Source organism: Eumetopias jubatus, unplaced genomic scaffold (genome assembly GCF_037043125.1).
Source record: "Eumetopias jubatus isolate StellerSeaLion01/CBP00866 unplaced genomic scaffold, mEumJub1_p1.0 scaffold_1, whole genome shotgun sequence".
Lineage (NCBI taxonomy): Eukaryota > Metazoa > Chordata > Mammalia > Carnivora > Otariidae > Eumetopias > Eumetopias jubatus.
In genome coordinates, this window is record NW_028274807.1 from 8,966,289 (window position 1) to 8,985,145 (window position 18,857).

The 18,857-nt window shown below is 40.2% G+C and overlaps 1 protein-coding gene across 2 annotated transcripts in view; it reads right to left on the reverse strand.

Annotated features, from left to right (window-relative positions):
• Window positions 1-2,195: 2,195 nt before the first annotated feature.
• Window positions 2,196-18,857, reverse strand: part of TTC3 (tetratricopeptide repeat domain 3) — a 115,629-nt gene continuing 98,967 nt past the window's right edge. Inside the window, exons 38-46 of one of the 2 annotated variants that reach the window (XM_028115719.2) lie at window positions 18,689-18,785; window positions 17,222-17,322; window positions 14,815-14,905; window positions 14,291-14,392; window positions 10,670-11,031; window positions 8,983-9,109; window positions 8,658-8,798; window positions 5,028-5,120; window positions 2,196-3,657 (exon numbers count right to left, since the gene is read on the reverse strand). In XM_028115719.2, coding sequence (XP_027971520.1) covers window positions 3,592-3,657; window positions 5,028-5,120; window positions 8,658-8,798; window positions 8,983-9,109; window positions 10,670-11,031; window positions 14,291-14,392; window positions 14,815-14,905; window positions 17,222-17,322; window positions 18,689-18,785 — 1,180 coding nt within the window. In that variant the 3' untranslated portion in view covers window positions 2,196-3,591. Of the gene's footprint in view, window positions 3,658-5,027; window positions 5,121-8,657; window positions 8,799-8,982; window positions 9,110-10,669; window positions 11,032-14,290; window positions 14,393-14,814; window positions 14,906-17,221; window positions 17,323-18,688; window positions 18,810-18,857 lie in introns of both variants that reach the window. The other variant, XM_088023896.1, reaches the window with a different exon arrangement.

The window sequence follows — 18,857 nt, forward strand, 5'->3', positions numbered from 1 at the left end:
AGAGTCAGACACTTAACCGACTGAGCCCCCCAGGTGCCCCCCTTTTCTTTCACTCTTGAAGAGGAAATAGGGAGAGACAGTCTAACCTGGAAGCAATGAGAAAGTGATTGAGCACAGTTCTCACCCGAAACCAGTAAGTCAGGATCACACACCATCTCCCCTAGAATTAACCTTGCCTGGACCCCTCCCATACTCCAGTACAAATACCCCAAGTGAGCCAACCATAGAGCTCTGGTCCTCAACCTCAACTGACCAGAAAGGCTGCCTCAAGACTGCTCATCCAGGTAATCTGTGGTGAAACCCAGAGGTTAAATTATCCTTTGCTGTATCATCATGATGTCCACAGTCATTATTAGGGAGATTTCAGGAACAAAGCTGTATTTTTCAAATGACTTTGAGGTGAACTGATTTCTTCTGCTCTCTTGTCCACTTAATCACATTCCGCAGTCTGGGCTACACTGAGGAATTCTACTTCCTAATCTAACAAAGCCCTTCTTATATAGGACCACCAAACTCTCCCTGTGCAATTTCCAGGCCCTAATCTTTTTTTTTTTTAAAGATTTTATTTATTTGAGAGACAATGACCTGAGCTGAAGGCAGACGCTTAACTGAATGAGCCACCCAGGTGCCCCTCTAGGCCCCAATCTTAGGAACAGTTACTAGCTTCCTTTTATCAAGGATTTATGTTAGGCACTATGCTAAATACTTTATGAGATTATTAATATTACTATTAATCTATATACCTACTTCTTCAAAGCCTTTCTTACCATCAGGAATCACACCATATATTGTCTATTTAGCTGGAAAACAAATTTCAGAGTCCTGGTTTCTTGTTCACTGCTGTATCAAAGCATCTAGCCCAGGGGCACCTGGGTGGCTCAGATGGTTGAGAGTCTGCCTTCGGCTCAGGTCATGATCCCAGGGTCCTGGGATCGAGCCCCATGTCTGGCTCCTGGCTTGGTGGGGAGCCTGATTCTCCCTCTCCTCTGCCTCTCCCCCTGCTCATGCTGTCTCAAATGAATAAATAAAATCTTTAAAAAAAAATCTAGCCCAGTGCCCAGCACATAGTATGTACTCAATACACATTCATTTTCACTGGTTTCCAGGCCTTGCCCATCCCTTCCTTCCCAGGAAAGCACTTAAGGTATATGGTCACATGAAGGCAGACAGCCCCTCTCAGATCCTTGGCAGAGTGAAGAGGAGAAAATAAAAAAGGGATTAGACATGGCTGATGATCAACTGTTTTTACAACTGTTCTTTTAATATAGTTCGATTAAAGTTTAGAACACCTAAATGTACTTCCTATTTCTTTCACGAAGGACCCTACTGGAGATGTTTTTGTCCTTGTTCTGACAGACTTTACTGTCTGCTTATCAGTCTCATCACTACGTACCTCTTGTGGCAGGAGGACTGTCCACCTTTGCTCCTGTCTCTTCTGCCAGTGTCTTTTAATCCGTGTCTTCAGCGAGGGTCAACTGATTTAAATAGTTTCGTTGCTTCAATGCCGTGGTGTCAACACTTTGCCCACCTGCCTCCACTATACAGTCTTAGAAATTACCTTAAAAATATAGTAACATTTTGCATTGCTAGGGCACCACTTCAATTTTCTATTTGATTTCCCATTATTTATAGCATAGATTAAGCTGCTCTGCAGAGAAAACAATTAAACTCTTAGGAATAGTCATCGTTTTAAGTTATATGTTATTTTGAATTAAATGCTATCAGATTAAAAACATATACTGATAATACTCACTTTCTTCAATCATCTCTTAGTGCTCACCAGAAGATTCTCCAAAAGAGAAACCCTACTGCTTGGCCTCAGTTGTCCATGAATCCACAAGTGCCTCAAAGGAAAATGGATACTGAGGAATGTAATTTGATTACCTTCAACATTCTTATGTGTTCACATGAAATATCTTACATTAGCTAAAGCAGTAAACTATCATCTGTGTATAAACTTTCTATTCACAAATTAAATAGCCAATCATGTGAACTTGAGTTTAGCAACCTTTATTTAGGCACAGAGGCATGTTTTGATCCAGGCTCTAAAATTTTCTAAGATCCTTGGTTAGACTCTTTGGATGTATCATGGCTCTTCTTTTCCAAATGAAGATAATATATGTGTCTTGAATTTTCTAGTAGTATTCTTTTTAAAAAATACTTGAGAAAAATTGACAAGCATGACAGTAAACGTATTATTTTAGAATGCTCTTTATTTTGAAACTTACACCAGGACATGTATAAGGCATGTTCACAATATTTGTTTGATGCACAAAACACATTTTCTCACCCTCCAGTTGCTCTTCTTTTCCTTTACACCTGCTGCTCCCTAAGTATCTTCCTATCTACGGTTCTCAGTTGTTATGAACATGGAGACAATGTTTCAGGGACCTGCAAGGAGAATCTGCCTCAAAGTACAGAGTGAGCATCTATGGACTAAGTCACTAAGACATCAAAACTCACAAGGAACCAAGGCTGAGGAAGGTGACCAAATTAACTCACGAACTTGGGACTGTGAGCTTCCAGGGGAACAAAGAACACAAAGAAAAACATTTTTTTGATGTCTGAGAGAAATGGAATGTGTCCAGAATTCATGTTTCTATATTCACCACTGTCTACAACTCACTGAAGAGATCTAATATTTTAACAGATTCTAAAGCAGTTAAAGTTTTGTTCTCACACCACAGTACAAGAGTGCATGCATTACTTCACACAGATGTCAAACACAGAACAAGTGAGACAGGGACACCTCAGGATTGTCTAATTACACAAGTGCCTCTTTCTGTGGTGGGATAAGGGAGGGGAATGATGGTGACTATTTCCCTATGGCACCTACCATGTGTCAGAGTGGGATACCCACACATTCATCATCTAACTCGTGAAGGAGCTGCTAGTAAGAGTAAAATATTCAAAGAACAAGTTCCCAATGGGGCATGGGGATGATGAACGTGTAGCCTCCATTTCCGGGGCAAAAAAAAGTCTTGGCTGACACGAATAAGAAAGTATTTGTAATTGATTTTCAAAAATCAGATTATATCTTTTAGGTGATGAAAAGTAAGCTCTTTTATAAACAGCCATTTATTCTACTGGGGGGAATAAAACAACGAAATGAAAAAGAAAATCACATGGTGTTTCATGAAAAGGAGATTTAAATCTTTTGGTTTAAATCAGCCAATATGTTACCATTTACTACAGATTATTAAAATGTGTTTGCTTAAGCCCATTTAAATGCAGAATCTTTGAGGAAAAATGTAGGCATGTTATAAGGAATACTGACTTGTAAAAATTTTAACCTGGGGCACTTTAATAGGTCAGAATACTTTAAATTCAAGTACTGCTTTGAGGTGCTCCTAACACTTCCCAAAACAAGCCTTCCATCTCAGAGAGCACCTCTGTAAGAAGCCCCAACAATTTAGGAATGTGGCTACACATAATTTTATTAACCACTATTTGCTATTATCAAAGTGTTTAGTAAAAGCAGGGAAATTACTATCAACTGTATTAAAGATTTCCATTTATTAGCACTGCGACACACAGTGCAAAGAATCTCAAATGTTTCTGGCCTCTTCCAGAAGGTGCCGGCTACTCTTCTTACAGGAGATCCTGATCAAGGCAGGCTGGGCAAGTGCTCTGCCCTTTCAGCCACTGCTTAAAGCACTGAAAATGAGAAAATGAAATCAGTCAGTGTCTTCAGGAACATGTGGAGCCTTAGCTCTCCTGTGCTGCTCCTCAACAGACATGGTTAAGTTCACCTACAAGTCTGGTGGCACCTGGAGCTGCCCAACACTCAGGAACACTGAAGCCTACTCAAGCAAGGAGTGTGCCCCAAGCCCTAGGAACAAATCATTTGCCTCAGAATCTGACCCATGGACTCTGGGCCTCTGACCTAATCTCAGGGGGATGGCCTTGCCCCTACACTCCAGCTTCATTCTTGTCATTTCATTCCAGGGATCGGCATTTTCTTGGTCCTGGGACTCACCCAATTTTTAACCGATCCTCTCTCTGCCTGGTCTTGATTCTTATACATCCCACCAGCCTCCACACCACAGCCTTGACTGGAACCTGTCTACCATCGTGGTCCCAAGTTGCTTGTGGCTGCCTGTTGCTGCTAAGAGCTGCGTGTGTGTGTTAAGTCTGAGAGCCCAGGCACAACACCCCGATACCTGCAGGACACAGGCCATGCAAAAGACTGCAAGCTGTCTCAACTCCTCCTCCTAAGTGTGTTGTGTCTATCCCTTTTTCCAAAGGATTAATACACTGACATGGCAGAGACCTGACCTATTCTAACCAGAAGCAGGGGTACAGAATGAATGCCCACAGCACCCAAAATATTTACCCAAAGATCGTGCAAGGGTACAAGCCAGAATCTCCCAGGATCAGGCACAATGGACCCAGTTAGGTTTAGCTTTTCTCCTTTAAAATGTTGAACTTACTTCATATACTGCACTAAATTGACAAAATGCTACACTGTGCATCTATTGAGCCATGTGTGTAAGAAATTACCTTTTAAGAAACAAATACTGTTTTGAATTTCAGCACCAACATATTTATATTTGAGGGAGCCGACTAGGACTGTTCTCCTCCACCCATGACGTGATGGATGGAAAGGACAGTGTGCAAAACTGCACACCCCAGACCCCAGGAGGCCTCTCCCCCTTTCCACAGCAGCAATCTTTGGAAAGGGAGACAATGAACACTGGCACAAGGAGGCTTATACAGAAAATACTTTGAAAACACAAGTACTGACACCTATGAAAAAAAGTCCCTTTTTGGGGCGCCCGGGTGGCTCAGTCGTTAAGCGTCTGCCTTTGGCTCAGGTCATGATCCCACGGTCCTGGGATCCAGTCCCATGTTGGGCGCCCTGCTCGGTGGGAAGCCTGCTTCTCCCTCTCCCACTCCCCCTGCTTGTGTTCCCTCTCTCGCTGTCAAATAAATAAATAAAATCTTTAAAAAAAGGTCCCTTTTTATTTTCAAAATACTTAATAGTCGAAATTCATGATATGAGGATGGCCAAAGAGAATTCTTACCCCTTTGTGAAACTTGTGCCCACATTTTAGCACACGCACATTTTTGGATTTGAATACCTCACGGCATAGTTCACAGGAAGCTGCACCTGATGCCTGTGGAAACAAATGTATCCCCGTAATGAAGAAGAGCTAAATTCCTTTTTACTACACAAGCCCTTCCTACAAGTGGCCTTTATACACTTTTGTCATTAAGGTGGCAAATTACTCCCAATTACTGCTAAGCAGGCTGAGGGAACAACTTAGTTTTTAATAGCATTTCTTAAGAAAAATTACAAACATACAAAAGAAAAAAATACACCTTTAAAGTTATAATTTTCTCACAGAAAAAAATGTTTTATATGGCTAATAGGTTCCCAGGAAATGATTACAAATTTCTAATTATCCCACCCCACACCCAAACTATGGTATGAATATTATAAATTAATCATTCATCTAATTATCTAACAGTTGGGGACAGAAACATAAATGATGACACATCCACACTATGGACTATTACGGGGCTAAGTGAAATCATGACGGAAGTCCACAATCCCTGACACAAAAAGGTGGTGACGACAATCCTCTGAATAAAAGCAGGTTACAAAACAGTACATATCATATAGTCACATAATTGATTTTTTGAAATAAAGATAACGGCTGTAGAGAGAGATACCTTGTAAAAGAGCCTGGAAAGATATAGAATGTGAACAGCAGTTACTTTCAGTTAAGAGATTTAACTTTTTTCTTTGCTATTTTCTAAAGTTTCTATGGATGTGGATTACGTGTGCAAATCAAAACAAAACAAACTGATGGCTCATTCAGCAAACATCCGTGGTCAGGGATTGTGCGGGGCGCGAGGGCACAGAGCTGAATGGGAGAGTTTCTGGCTCAAGCAGCACACAGTCTGGTGAGCACAGACAGCATTTTCTGTGAAAGCAGAGCTGGAGTGCCACCCAGGACACCAGGCACAAACTCCCCCTACAAATCACAGCACCTACCCACGCTGCACCATTATTTTCCACTCCTCCTCCCCTCCAAACTCTGAGCACCCTGAAGGCAAAGAAGGAGCCCTGTTCATCTATATCCTCAGCAAATGGCAAAGAACCTGGCTCCAGAATGATTCTCCACAAACTGTCAGGCGAGTGAATGAGAGCAGCCCTGGCCATGGGATTAAGGTCAGGGATGCAGATGGGGACAGTGCCTAAAGGCTCTGAAGACCCTGAACTGCTGAATGGGGTTTTCTGTCTCTCCCCTAGCATTGATGGGGTAGATACAGTAGAATGAGAGGCTCTAGCTCCACTCTGCGGCCCGATGGGAGGGTCAGGGAGCAATGGAAGTGTCAGTCCCAGGGAAGGGCAGATTAAGGCCTCTGCAAAGCTCAGAGCTAGGTTTGGCTTGAAAAACCCAGTTAACTTGACTTATTTTTATTAGCATGAAAAGATGGGCACATACATTACTAAGTGAAAAAGAAAAGGACACAAAAAGTATTTATAGTTTTGACTAAATTCATATACACACACACACAAAAGAGGTTAGAAAAACACATACCAATATCATAATACTGGTTACCTTAGGGGGTGAGTGTTGGGGTTCTTTAAAGGCTTTTTATTTGTATTTCCTACTATGAACATGTACTGCTTTTGTAATTTGAAAAGATAAAGAAAACTACTTTTAATTTTTAAAAAAACTACCTATAATTATCAAACTAAGTCCCAGTTTGAATACATATTTTTCTTAGAAGTCAGCTTTTACAACTTTATCATCATCATCAACGACCATGAAGCAGAAAGTAATCTCTCCCCTGAAGGTGACTGCATTCCATGTGTGTGTTGGGGGGGGGGGGCGGGTGTCGGGTGTCGGTGAGGATGCTCTCAGCATTTGGCCTGCTCGGAGGACCACCCAGCACCTGGCCAGTCAGCAGCCTGGGGAGAGGGAGGCACTCCAGCCAGGTCTTGCAGGAATGCTCTGTGTGCTCATAAGCTCTCTCACTGGAGTTAGATGCTCTGGGAAATGAATATATATGGTTTGGAAAATAGCCAAAGAACAGCGGAAAGTGAAAATGTACAGGAGGAATAAAAACGTTAAGTTCACACAAAGATTCACTGCTTAGTTCAAGTCAGCAAACAAGTACTCTGTGCAATCATGCATCACTGACTCCACTATGGGGCCAGAAACTCTTCTAATTTTCATTTCATCTAAATTCTGATACTAGGGCGACTGGGTGGCTCAGTCGGTTAAGCATCTGCCTTTGGCTCAGGTCATGGTCGAGTCCTGCACCGGACTCCCTGCTAAGCGGGGAGTCTGCTTCTCCCTCTCACTCTGCTCCCCCCCCACCCTCGTGCCTGCTCGCTCTCTCTCTCAAATAAATAAAACCTTTAAAAAAATAAACTCTGATATCACAGTTGGACAAAAGGGAGAAACATGCTTTACACCAGCACTCAATCCGGGGCCCACAGCCCTGAATGGCCTCTTTCAACCACGTTTGGTTCCTACTACACAGTCCCTAGCATCGGCTGGCTCCATGTGGTGAGGATTAGGGAATTACATGCTACAAACCCAGATCAAATGAAGGAATGCTGGCAAGCTGCATCAATCATCTGTGCCTCAGTTTCTTTATTATAAAATAAAGACAATTAGAATACCTTATCAATTGAGATCATAGATACTACAGTATTTTATAAAAAGATCTATGTAAACGTAACATTCTTATTGTCCAAAAGAACAAAAAAACATTTTAAATCCATATATCAAATTGAGGCAAGTTTAGCCCGTAAGATCAAGTGTCCAGTGTCCCCCCTACCCCCTCTAGGCACTCAAGGGGAGAGAGAGGGGAAGCAACCAGACTTGCATGAATACAGAGCTTGACCCTGGTCATTCTATTCTAGCGCTTCATCCAGACAACAGCCTGAACAAGCAGATATGATCTGAGCTCACAGTGTTACCAAGTGACAGAACTAAGTCTGGGATTCCAAAGCCCATGGTGACATGGAATAAAATGATTCAAAAATCATTTTCCCCAACTATTCAAAATATCACTCTTACTATAAAAAATTAACTTGTATTTGACTGCCAGTAGGCCCAGTTCCCACAGTGTGGCCAGAGCTCTCCTGGTCTCTCTAGTGCAGGGGCTTCTCCCAACAGGGACCCACAGGTACCCACAAAAGCAGAGATGTTCTAATGGGACACTTAAGTACATCTAAATTTGGTCTCTAGTATTCTTTAAAAATTTATTTATTTGAGAAAGAGAGCGTGCACACGAGTAAGGGAGGGGGAGAGGGAGAGAGAGAATCTCAAGCAGACTCCCTGAGAGCAGAGCTTGTCAAGGGGCTTGATGTCACCATCCTGAGATCATGACCTGAGCTGAAATCAAGAGTCCATGCTTAAGTGACTAAGCCACCCAAGCACCTCTAATTTTTTTTTTTAAAGTAGGTTCCATGCCCAACATGGGGCTCAAACTCACAACCCCAAGATCAAGAGTTGCATACTCTACCAACTGAGCCAGCCAGGGGCCCCTGGTTTCTAATTTTAAGATCAAATAAATTAGGTCTAGAAATGAAAAGAATGGGGCTAAATCATGGATTAACTATTTTGTCTCCTTCTTGTTCATTAAAAAAACATAACTGACTCCACCGTCACACATATAACACTCACAGGGATATCTTCTGTCTTCTGTCCCTTGGTTTTGGGTGATGGTCCAGCAATTATGGAGGGTGGGTCCTGGGAGGCCCTGGTCACAGAAGCAGCAGAGCTGGGCTCAGACAACTTCTTGTCTTTTCCTGAATTTGAATTTGGCTACAGAGAGAATGTGGGCAGGGAGAGAAGCAAGTTTAGTAAACCCAAATCTTCTGTCTTTACTGAAGTGCTCTCCATATTTTGGTTGGATGCATTTTTTTTTTTTTTGCTTTTTATAATTCTCATATTTTATAAATAAAGTGGACCATTTTATTGTGTTATTGTATCTGGATGAAACACTGACCTTTTTCTTTTTCTGTTCATCTAGAATGTGTTCTGTCACTCTTTGGACAATTTCATCAATACTCAATCCTGAGAGCGAGTTCTTGTTCTTGTTTCGCACTTTTTTAATAAAACCAGCAAGCTCGGTGCTAAAAAGAGGAAGTAGAGATAAATGACAAGAGAAAGTCAGTTTTCTACTGTGGACAAATATTATGTGCCAATATTAACCCAACAGCTATAAGAAACAAACCCAATACATACAAAATTAAACAATAGCAACTGTATATAAAGGCAAGAGAATCACTCTTTCCAAGTAGTTATGAAAATTCCAATACTATTCCTAAATATTTATTTTACTAGAAATTCAAAGTAACAGAACAGTTTATCTGCTAGATCCATTTGGGATATCCATATCTACTTTGAAACCAGATTTTGTATAGGCTGGATGTATTGTAGCTTTATGCTAAATCACTGATTGATCAGATAACGTTGGTTCTGACTTGAAACCAATAAAATCTCTTTTTACCTAAAGGGAAACTAGATTTGTTGACTGCCTCCCTTAAAAAAACCTAACAACAAGGTTTTCAAGGCCTCAATGTTTCACAAGTACCAGTGGATGGAATTAAACCATTAATCAACAGGAACTTGATATGTGGAGGAGTACTAATACCTCAAATGTTTTCATTTTCAGAAAATTAGGATGCATTTCTATTCGGTTGTTTAAACTCTCCCAAATTTAGTCAGGATTGCAAACCATTTTATTTGTAAGGTACTTCTGGTAATTATAATGAGCATTTTTACAATTAGCTTGGGAACTGCTACTGAGGGAACTTACAAGTTTCTCAAACTTAGGCAGGGCTAAATATGCCCATGGACATATACTTATTTTCAAATAAGCAGGGCTCCACAACAGATGCAAAACATTAATTCTGGCCAATCATAATTTAAACACTACTTTGTTTCAAACGTATAATTTCAAAACTTATAATATCATATCAAAGACAGAAATAACATGGGAAAGAGTACAGAGGGTCATTCTGGGATGGGGATTCCTCTCTTCCTAGCTGTATCCCTGAGGTACTGCCTTCACTGCTTCTCTCCTTGGCTGAGACAGGGAGCATTTCTGATCCCTCATACCAACCTGCAGATCGAGGTCAGAGGTTGCCAGGCAAACGCTTGCTGGCTTAGATAAAGCAGCGTTCCCCACCCTCACAGGACCCTCTGTAACACACCCACAGTCCTGACTCACTATCAAATCACACCTGGTCATTCCAACTTCACACCTCTAACAAATCAGAGGTGCTATTTAGCAAGGTGTAAGTTCTTGCCGCCTTCCTTGCTAGCTGGTATTTCTTTCCCCAAATGATAGGAAACTAGTGTTTTGCAGTTTTGTTTTTCATTTAGGGATTGCATACTAGGACTGGAGCATGTTATTCATCAATATCTCAGCAAATTGCCCTGGGTTCTGATGAGTGTGGAGTAACCAGGAGTCAGTGTTTTCAATCTAGAAATGCATATCAAAAGTTGGTTTGAAAATGCTCACCTCTATGTTTACAAAAAAAGAAAAAAAGGTAACACTTGTCTTTTCTGAGTAAAACAACTATGGAGTGGTTTCCACTTCAGCCCCTAACTGGCCATAATGTTATCTGATCAGGAAACCTCAGTTCAATAAAGTATTTAACAGAGTCACAGACATTTTATATCCCTACCTGTTGTAACATGGGAATACCACTGACAGGTGCTCGATAATACTATTGAATGGCTTTTTTGGAGACTGGCTTGAGCGGGTAACACGTCCTGGAAGAATAGGTGGTTTCTGATCAGCCACAAGGCTTTGTTTTGGTGGAGTTTCCTGGCCCGTGATCTTACACTCTGGCAGCTGGATGACTTCGGGCTGACGGGAGAGCAATCCTGTTAACGGTGGAGAGGAAGCCCCCACTGGGCCATCATTGGCAGAGGCCAGACTTGAATCCTTAGGAACTGCTGTTTGGTTTCCAGTCCCATGACTTGTAGAAGTGGAGGTTCCATGATCCTCACGACCTGAAGACTCTGGAAGTACCGGAGGAGGAATCTGGGAAGAATATACCATAGTCCTTGGATCACTAAGAGAAACGTCTGTGGATAAAGACTGACGATTAAGCAGACTATAATAAAACCTGGGTGCTCAAGTGCACAGGAAACTTGAATACAATAAATTAAAGTTTTGTGTTTAAAAAACTGCTGGTCACCTTCACTTTAAAATGAGCTTTACTGGGCTCCACACACCTCCCTCCCACCTCTCTGCAGCCCCTTCCCAGGCTCTCCCTGCAGTTCTTAATGCTTGTCTGTGCCTTAATGTGGACGCTCCTTAGGATGCTGTTGGGGGGTGGAGATTCATGTTCTTTTCTAGGACATTTCACATTCTTTCATGCCTCAGTGACTGTGTGCTTAGTACTGATAATGCCCACTTTTTAAAAGATTCTAGTCTTGAATGTTTTCCTGAGATCCACAACTGCAAATCCAAACTTCCTCTTAGGCAAATCCAAGGCCACTTAAACTTGTGTCTTCAAAATCAGGCTCAGCTCAGTCTCCGATCCTGCTCTTCCTTGGGTGTCCACCTCACGGACAGAAAACCAGATTTGTCCTAACTCCCCAAAATACACACACCGTGCCCCCCATCTCACAGGCAGTACAGTTATTTCCACTGTTCATCCTAAAGACCTCTCAAATCCAGCCCAACTCCCACTGTCTAATCTGGGACACAGTTGCTGACAGTGAGCCCTTCTCCCATTCTCCATACTGTGGGCCAGCTGATGGCATCTCCTTACTTGAAACCTATATTGGTTTCTTAGTGACCTCAGGAAAAGTCAAACTGCTGAACACACCTTACAGAATAAGTAAGGCTCCCTTGGTTCTGGCCCCTGGGTACTTCTATGATTTTTCTCACCAAAGCCCCCCTCTATCATACTGAACTTCTTTTATATCCATGAAAGAGTGTTTTCTGTTTTTCTAGCCTCCAAATATGCTGTTTCTCGCATTTGAGATACTCTGACCCTCCAAATATCACACTGTCTACCCCTTCTCAAACACATACCCGTGTCTTCCTTTTGCCTGGTTAATTCCTATTCCAGATCTCTGACTCACTGAGACCTCCAACAGGGAATCTTCTGCTGAGGCCTAGACCTCTAGGTTAGGTTAACCCCTCCTAATATATGCTGCTATAGCATTTTATACTCCTGTGAAAAACCCTGGCACACTTTACTTATAATTATGGGCTTAATAACTCTCTTTTCCCAAACCCATATGCCCTTTGAGGGAACAGACCATATCTGATCTTGATCACCACTAAATACCCAATGAATGAATGTGGGAGAAATAACACACAAAGCTAATGGTTTTTAGGGATACTTATTACTTAAGTTCCTGGAACCCTAAGAGTTCCCAAGGCTTAGATATTAAAATTTTTTTGTGTATTTATAAAATTACATAAGCTACAACTAAAAATTAATAGCAAATATTCTATTGAGATCTCATATTTTTTTCCCCTTCCATGTCTGCCATAAGAACTTAGAAACACACTCTCTCTCCAAAATGAAAAAAAAGAAAAAAAAAAGAAAAAAAAAGAGAGGGTGCCTGGGTGGCTCAGTCAGTTGAGCATCTGACTCTTGGTTTCAGCTCAGGTTGTGATCTCAGGGTTGTGAGATATAGCCCTGCCTCAGGCTCTGCATTCAGCACAGAATCTGCTTGTGACTCTCCCTCTGTCCCTCCCCTCCACACACTCTCTCAAATAAATAAATCTTAAAAAAAAATAAAGAACTCAGAAACATTATAAATGAAAAGTGATCTTTAATTCTACATCAAACTCTACTTCTTACTCAGTTCAATGGAGAGAAAAATGTGTTTCTATGGAGAGAAGAAAATGGATCCCAAAAGAGTATTTTACTCAGTTCAAGGTGGCCAATCTTTTTTTTTTTTTTAAAGATTTTATTTATTCATTTGAGACACAGAGATACAGAGAAAGAGAGAGCATGAGCAGGGAGAGAGGCAGAGGGAGAAGGAGAAGCAGGCTCCCCGCTGAGCCAGGAGCCCAACGTGGGGCTCAATCCCAGAACCCCGGGATCATAACCTGAGCCGAAGGCAGATGCTTAACTATCTGAGCCACGCAGGTGCTCCCTTTGTAATGTTTTAAAAACATTTTTTGGCAGGTGAAACCACAGTAAGCTTGCATGCTTAGTATGCAAAGTACTGGCTAGAGAGAGACTTTCAAGATCAGGCTCCTGAGTGTAGTCACCTACATTAAGGAGACTGAATGCACATGACAGAAGGGTTACAGGGTGAGGCACAAATGTGGGCAGCTTTGACTGGGCTTTTAGGAAGAGGCAGAAGGTGGAGAGTGAGGTTGGTGTTCCAGGCTGGGGAACATCCCAGATAAAGGTCTGGCAGTGGCAGAAAGATGCAAATCAGGACCTAAGGAAAATAGTCTCCTTATAGCAGACTAACTCACAACCAGAAGTTTTTAATGTTGTGCCAAAATATTCTGAAACCTACCTCTAATCAACTCTTGAATAGAGTCCTTCTTTAAATTCTTACAGTCTGATCTCCTTTGGTCTTAATTCTTTTCAATTTGGTATCGGCTGAGCAACTGCTCTGTGTCCAAATAAGAAATATGTACCCCAGAATACAATAAAGTGATACTAAGTGGAGCCCTATTTTAAAGTCCACAATACAGAACTAATGTTTTTCTTTACTGTGCTGCATATTTTAAAATACAAAGCGAGGTTTGGCAATCACTATTATTCAAAAGATTCAGCAAATACCTCAAACTAGCAATAAAATATGACAGATCAGACCAACAAAACCTTTGTATGTCTCAGATATAGCACTTTTTAGTCTGTATTTGATGAAAAAACAAATCTTAATTTTGGTCTTATGCCTGCAAGTATCTAGGAATAAGACTATATTTTAGGTGGTATTTGTAGAGAGAGCTGGTCTAAATCACAGGCAACTGATCCTCTTGGATTATTCGTTCACACGCAGAAAACACACACCAGCATCCTTAAGAAAGCAATGTACCAGCCCTGTGTTTACTTCAGTCCCATCCTCAGACACTGAAGCAGAAAGACTCATCCAGTTATATAAGAATGTTTATTATTAAGCTTAAAGGGTTAACCAGTAGCACCAATAATGAAAACATTAAGGTAACTTATTAATCCATCTCATCCCCACTCCTAGAATACAAACAACAAAAATCTACTCTGGCCAAATAAGAAAGAAACTATGGTTTACTATTGTTTTCTTTTCTTCACACACACAAAAAGAAAAAAGAAAGAAAGAAGCTGTGACAGACTTACTGTGCCACATGTGGGAAATGAAAGCTCAGGAATCTGCACTTTAGGAAGTTCACTGAGCCGAGAGCCATTTTTAACTGCCTGTATTTGTTCTTCATACTGAGACTGTAGGTAGAAGGAAAAGTGTTAAGTTCTTCTAATAAATTCCCAGAAAGAATCACAACTGTCAATTCTTTTTTCTTACTATATATTTACAAATGGTCAACAATCTTTCAGGAAATATAACAGACACGCAAAGTATCAGAACAATTATTTCTTGAAAGAAGTTCAAAATAAGACCTCATTAATAGGAATGCTCTATAGTCTTATCAAATATAACTTCTCTAATTTTCTCAATTACAGGCAGAGTTTAAGACAGCTAATTAAGAAAACAGCATTATTTTCTGGAAAAACTCTTAATAATTACAACAAAAAATATATATTGCCTTTAACAGCTCAACAAAAAGTTTCAGTGACACTCATCTCTCCTGAGAACTATAATCATCATTATCAGTTTTGACAGAATTACAAAATATTTTATAACGTACCTTTACTTTCACGATTTCTTTTCTAACCTTAGAAAGAAATAATTCCCATGAATGTACATCCGACTCCATATCAGGGTAAGTTGCAGAATCACTGAAAAAGAAAAACATGGAACTGCTTAATGTCTACTTCAGGTATGTTTTTAAGAGTTAAAAACACTACAGTGCAAATGAAAACACTTAAACATGAGAAAGATATATATATATATATATATATATACTTAAAGATTTTATTTATTTGACAGAGACAGAGTGAGAGAGAGAGAGCACAAGCAGGGGGAGAGGGAGAGGGAGAAGTAGGCTCCCCGCTGAGCAAGGAGTCCAACATGGGGCTCAATCCCAGGACCCGGGGGATCACGACCTGAGCTGAAGGCTGATGCTTAACCAATTTAGCCACCCAGGGGCCCCAGAAAGATATATTTAACATGATCACACACACAAAACTATTTTTTTAAAAGATTTATTTATTTTAGAGAGTGCGCAAGAGTGCTCACATCTTGGGGGAGGGGCAGAGGGAGAGAATCTTCAAGCAGACTCCCCACTGAGTGTGGAGCCCGACAGGGGGCTCAATCTCACAACCCGGAGGATCATGACCTGAGCAGAAATCAAGAGTTGGATGCTTAAAAGCCTGAGCCACCCAGGTGCCCCACACACAAAATTATTTTTAAAGAATTACGTATCTTACAGACTCACCAATAGAAGCACTTTAGGAAATCTTAATTATTGATTAACCAAACTTCCCAGGCTGGTGGGCAGAGAGTAAATATTCTCCTAAATTTTAATTTCTTGCCCTAACTTTGAAGATTTGACCATTTTTCATTTAACATCTTCATGTTTAACATCAACGGCTGTTTTTACATTAAAAAAATAAAAAGGCAACATGGAACACTTAAACATTCCAATAAAAAACCTCATTCTCGCCTTATGGTAAAATAAAGAGTGGGGCCTAACAGACTGTGATAAGTTTATACCTCAGCACCTTTACTGAAAGTGACAAACAAGCTTTCCACTCCTAACTGGGAAGATCAATAACATTATCAATCCGTGACTGTGTCAGTTCTCATTATATATCTTAAAGAAAAACCAGAACATTCCTTTTATGTCTTTTCTCTTTCGCTATCCTTTGGTAGAAGCTAAGAAAAAAGCTACGTGTACTATGAGGCTTAATGAGGAAGTCAACACTATCAGACAAAAGGTCTGAGAGCTCTGTTTCCCAGAGATGCCATAACATATGGCCCACAGCAAGATGAAACACCAGCCTTTCGGCACCACTGTTTCCACTTCAGCTGTACCAGTCTTGTAATTCGAATCAGCATATTAGTTTTCTCTCATTAGAAAGGTTTTCTCATGTGAAAAAAAACTAAATCTTGAAAAATCAAGAAATAAAAACTACCTTAAAACCTTTTCCATGACCCCAGAGAGGGTCAACACCGAGGGTTTGAAGTGTTAAAGCAAAAAGCATAGGGAAGGATGAAAACTGACTGTGGAATATGATAAAAAGACCAGATGAAAAGTAATCCCTTGTGTGAAAATCCACACAGAAAATGCTGAGGCTAGACTGAAGAAGACCCTCTAAAATTCCCAGGTAAACCTTATTCCAAAAACGACGTCAAACAAAAACAAGAAAGATGATGGAGAGTTAAAAAAAATGACCACAGGTGAATATCTTTTGAAGTGACATTCCATTCTTAGTCTACCACTAAGACTGTTAAGTGACTGTTCTTATATAGAAGGTAATTTTTTAAAAAGCTGTGATCTTCATTCCAGAAATTTATTGCATGGAAATGATTAGTAATATGCATAAAAATTTAGCTATAAGGGAACTCACTGAAATGCAGCTTTTATTAACAGAATGTGCAAATAACCCGACTATACCATCACAGTGTTGTTTAATAAATCACGACACATTTGTATGCTGGAACACTATTCAACTTTGCAAAATTAGGTTAGAGAAATGTAATTATTGATATGAAAGGAAGTTTCCTATATATTACTTAGTGGGAAAAAAAACCACAGATTTTCTTTTTTTCAAACACTTACTGATTTATTCCAAAATACTAACTAGTTACACATCAATTTAGAATTATGGATAATCTTTACCAGTTTTGTTTGTACGTTTTGATTTTCCTACAACTGAACATGTATTGACTGTATAACTATTAAAAATAAAATGGTCTTGGGGAACCTGGCTGGCTCAGTCAGTTAAGCGTGCAACTCTTGATTTTGGCTCAGGTCTTGATCTCAGGGTCATGAGTTCAAGCTCCTTGTTGGGCTCCATGCTGGGCATGGAGCCTACTTTAAAAAAAAAAAAAGTCCTGTCTAATATAAACATTTTTTTCCCTCAAATCAGCTCTAACTTGGATTTACTAAATGACATGCCAGAAAGAACATCTGTGATGCCACACAGTACCTGCTCAGGAGCCTCAGGTTCTTAAGATACCCTTCTGCCTGTGAGTCCATGATCTGTAATTTGTACACATCCATGTCCTTCCAGTTTTCAAGCACAGATACCTAACATTAGATTAGAGAATGTTTAAGTATTTTAAGATGATGAAACTGAAACTATTTTAGGTTAAAACTTAAACATTTTGAACTACTTTCAAGTTTCTCCTTAAATGACCAATGATGACAGAATCATTAGAACCTGATAATACTGTAATTTCACACAAGTGAACATGAATTAAATAAAACTTTTGGATTTGAAAATAGAACAACATAATGACAGTAAAATTATTTTACCTTAAATGATACGTTTCTCAGATATGAAACTTTCCACATGGCTTATCGCTTAAGCCATGTACAAGCACAGAGCCAGGTTACCTACACGTATACACCCGATGTGTATTATCTATGGTCCTGTTCCTGGTGAGCAGAGGGCCAGGGGCCTGAAGAATAACCCCAAGGCTGCACCCTCACAAATTTAAAGGCCTCAGAGAAGTTGTTTTCAGTACGAACTTCAAAAGCCTCTGGGGCAGGTTCTTAAAACTTTATAGACTCTTTAGCTTCCCAATAAGCCTACTGGCCATTTTCATTAAGTCATTATGGAAATATAGAACTGCTTTGTTTTAATGCAGGTGTTAGTCCCGGACCCACCAGGCAGACGGGCAGGCCAAATGGTGGTAAATGGGACCTGAACAAGCTTATGAATATAGATGTGGGCACAGGACCCAAAAATATATGTACTTTGGCTTTTTTCCTCCCTTCCTTTCCTTAGAAGCTGCTGCACAGTCAATATTTAATCAAAAGTCCGTCTGTGGACTACATAAGCTAACCCTTTTAAATTTCCCAGAAAAATCACAGATATATATACCAACCAAGAACATTTCTTCTCAATTGGAAAAACAAAGACAACCATGTTTTGGGAACTAAATAAAATACAGCCAGAGGTTGTGATTTTGAATTTTGTCTGAGTAGTGTCTCAAACAGTATACTGACATTGGTATATATTCTTCTGGGGGAAGAAGAGAGCATATTTTTTTCTGAGAGTGTATTAATAAATGGAATATTTTCAAGTTCTTCTAGTATTGGCAAGTATGTTTTATGGTTGGCTACTTCATGGCGTATCATTTGACTATATATGATGAAGCCATTCTAAGTGTAGAGCATGGAAAATGAACTGAAATAATAAGTAAAGCAGACTGCAAAATTTGGTGTACACTATGAGTACAGATACATAACACAATGTAAGCTTAAGGGTAAAAAAACATTAAAAAGTGATAGGCAAGAAAAAAGTAGCTATTTCTGGGAGGTAGGATCATGGGTAAGAGGATATCACCAGCCTCCACACCTTTTGGCAATGCTGTTACGCCTCACACGTAACAACACAAAGCAAATGTATGTCGCCATAACTGTCAGTCGCCAAGTGTCTCAGACTCACCTCAGCAGCCACAGCTCTTTGAAGATTCTCTTCATAATTCTCCTTCCCTTTCTTTATATATCCTTCTACTTTCATTTTCTCATTTGTAAATGTATTACTGCAAATATTGAGAAAAAAACTTCTTGGGGGGAAAAAAAAACCAGTGAGATAGCCAAAGGCCTAGCTCTGA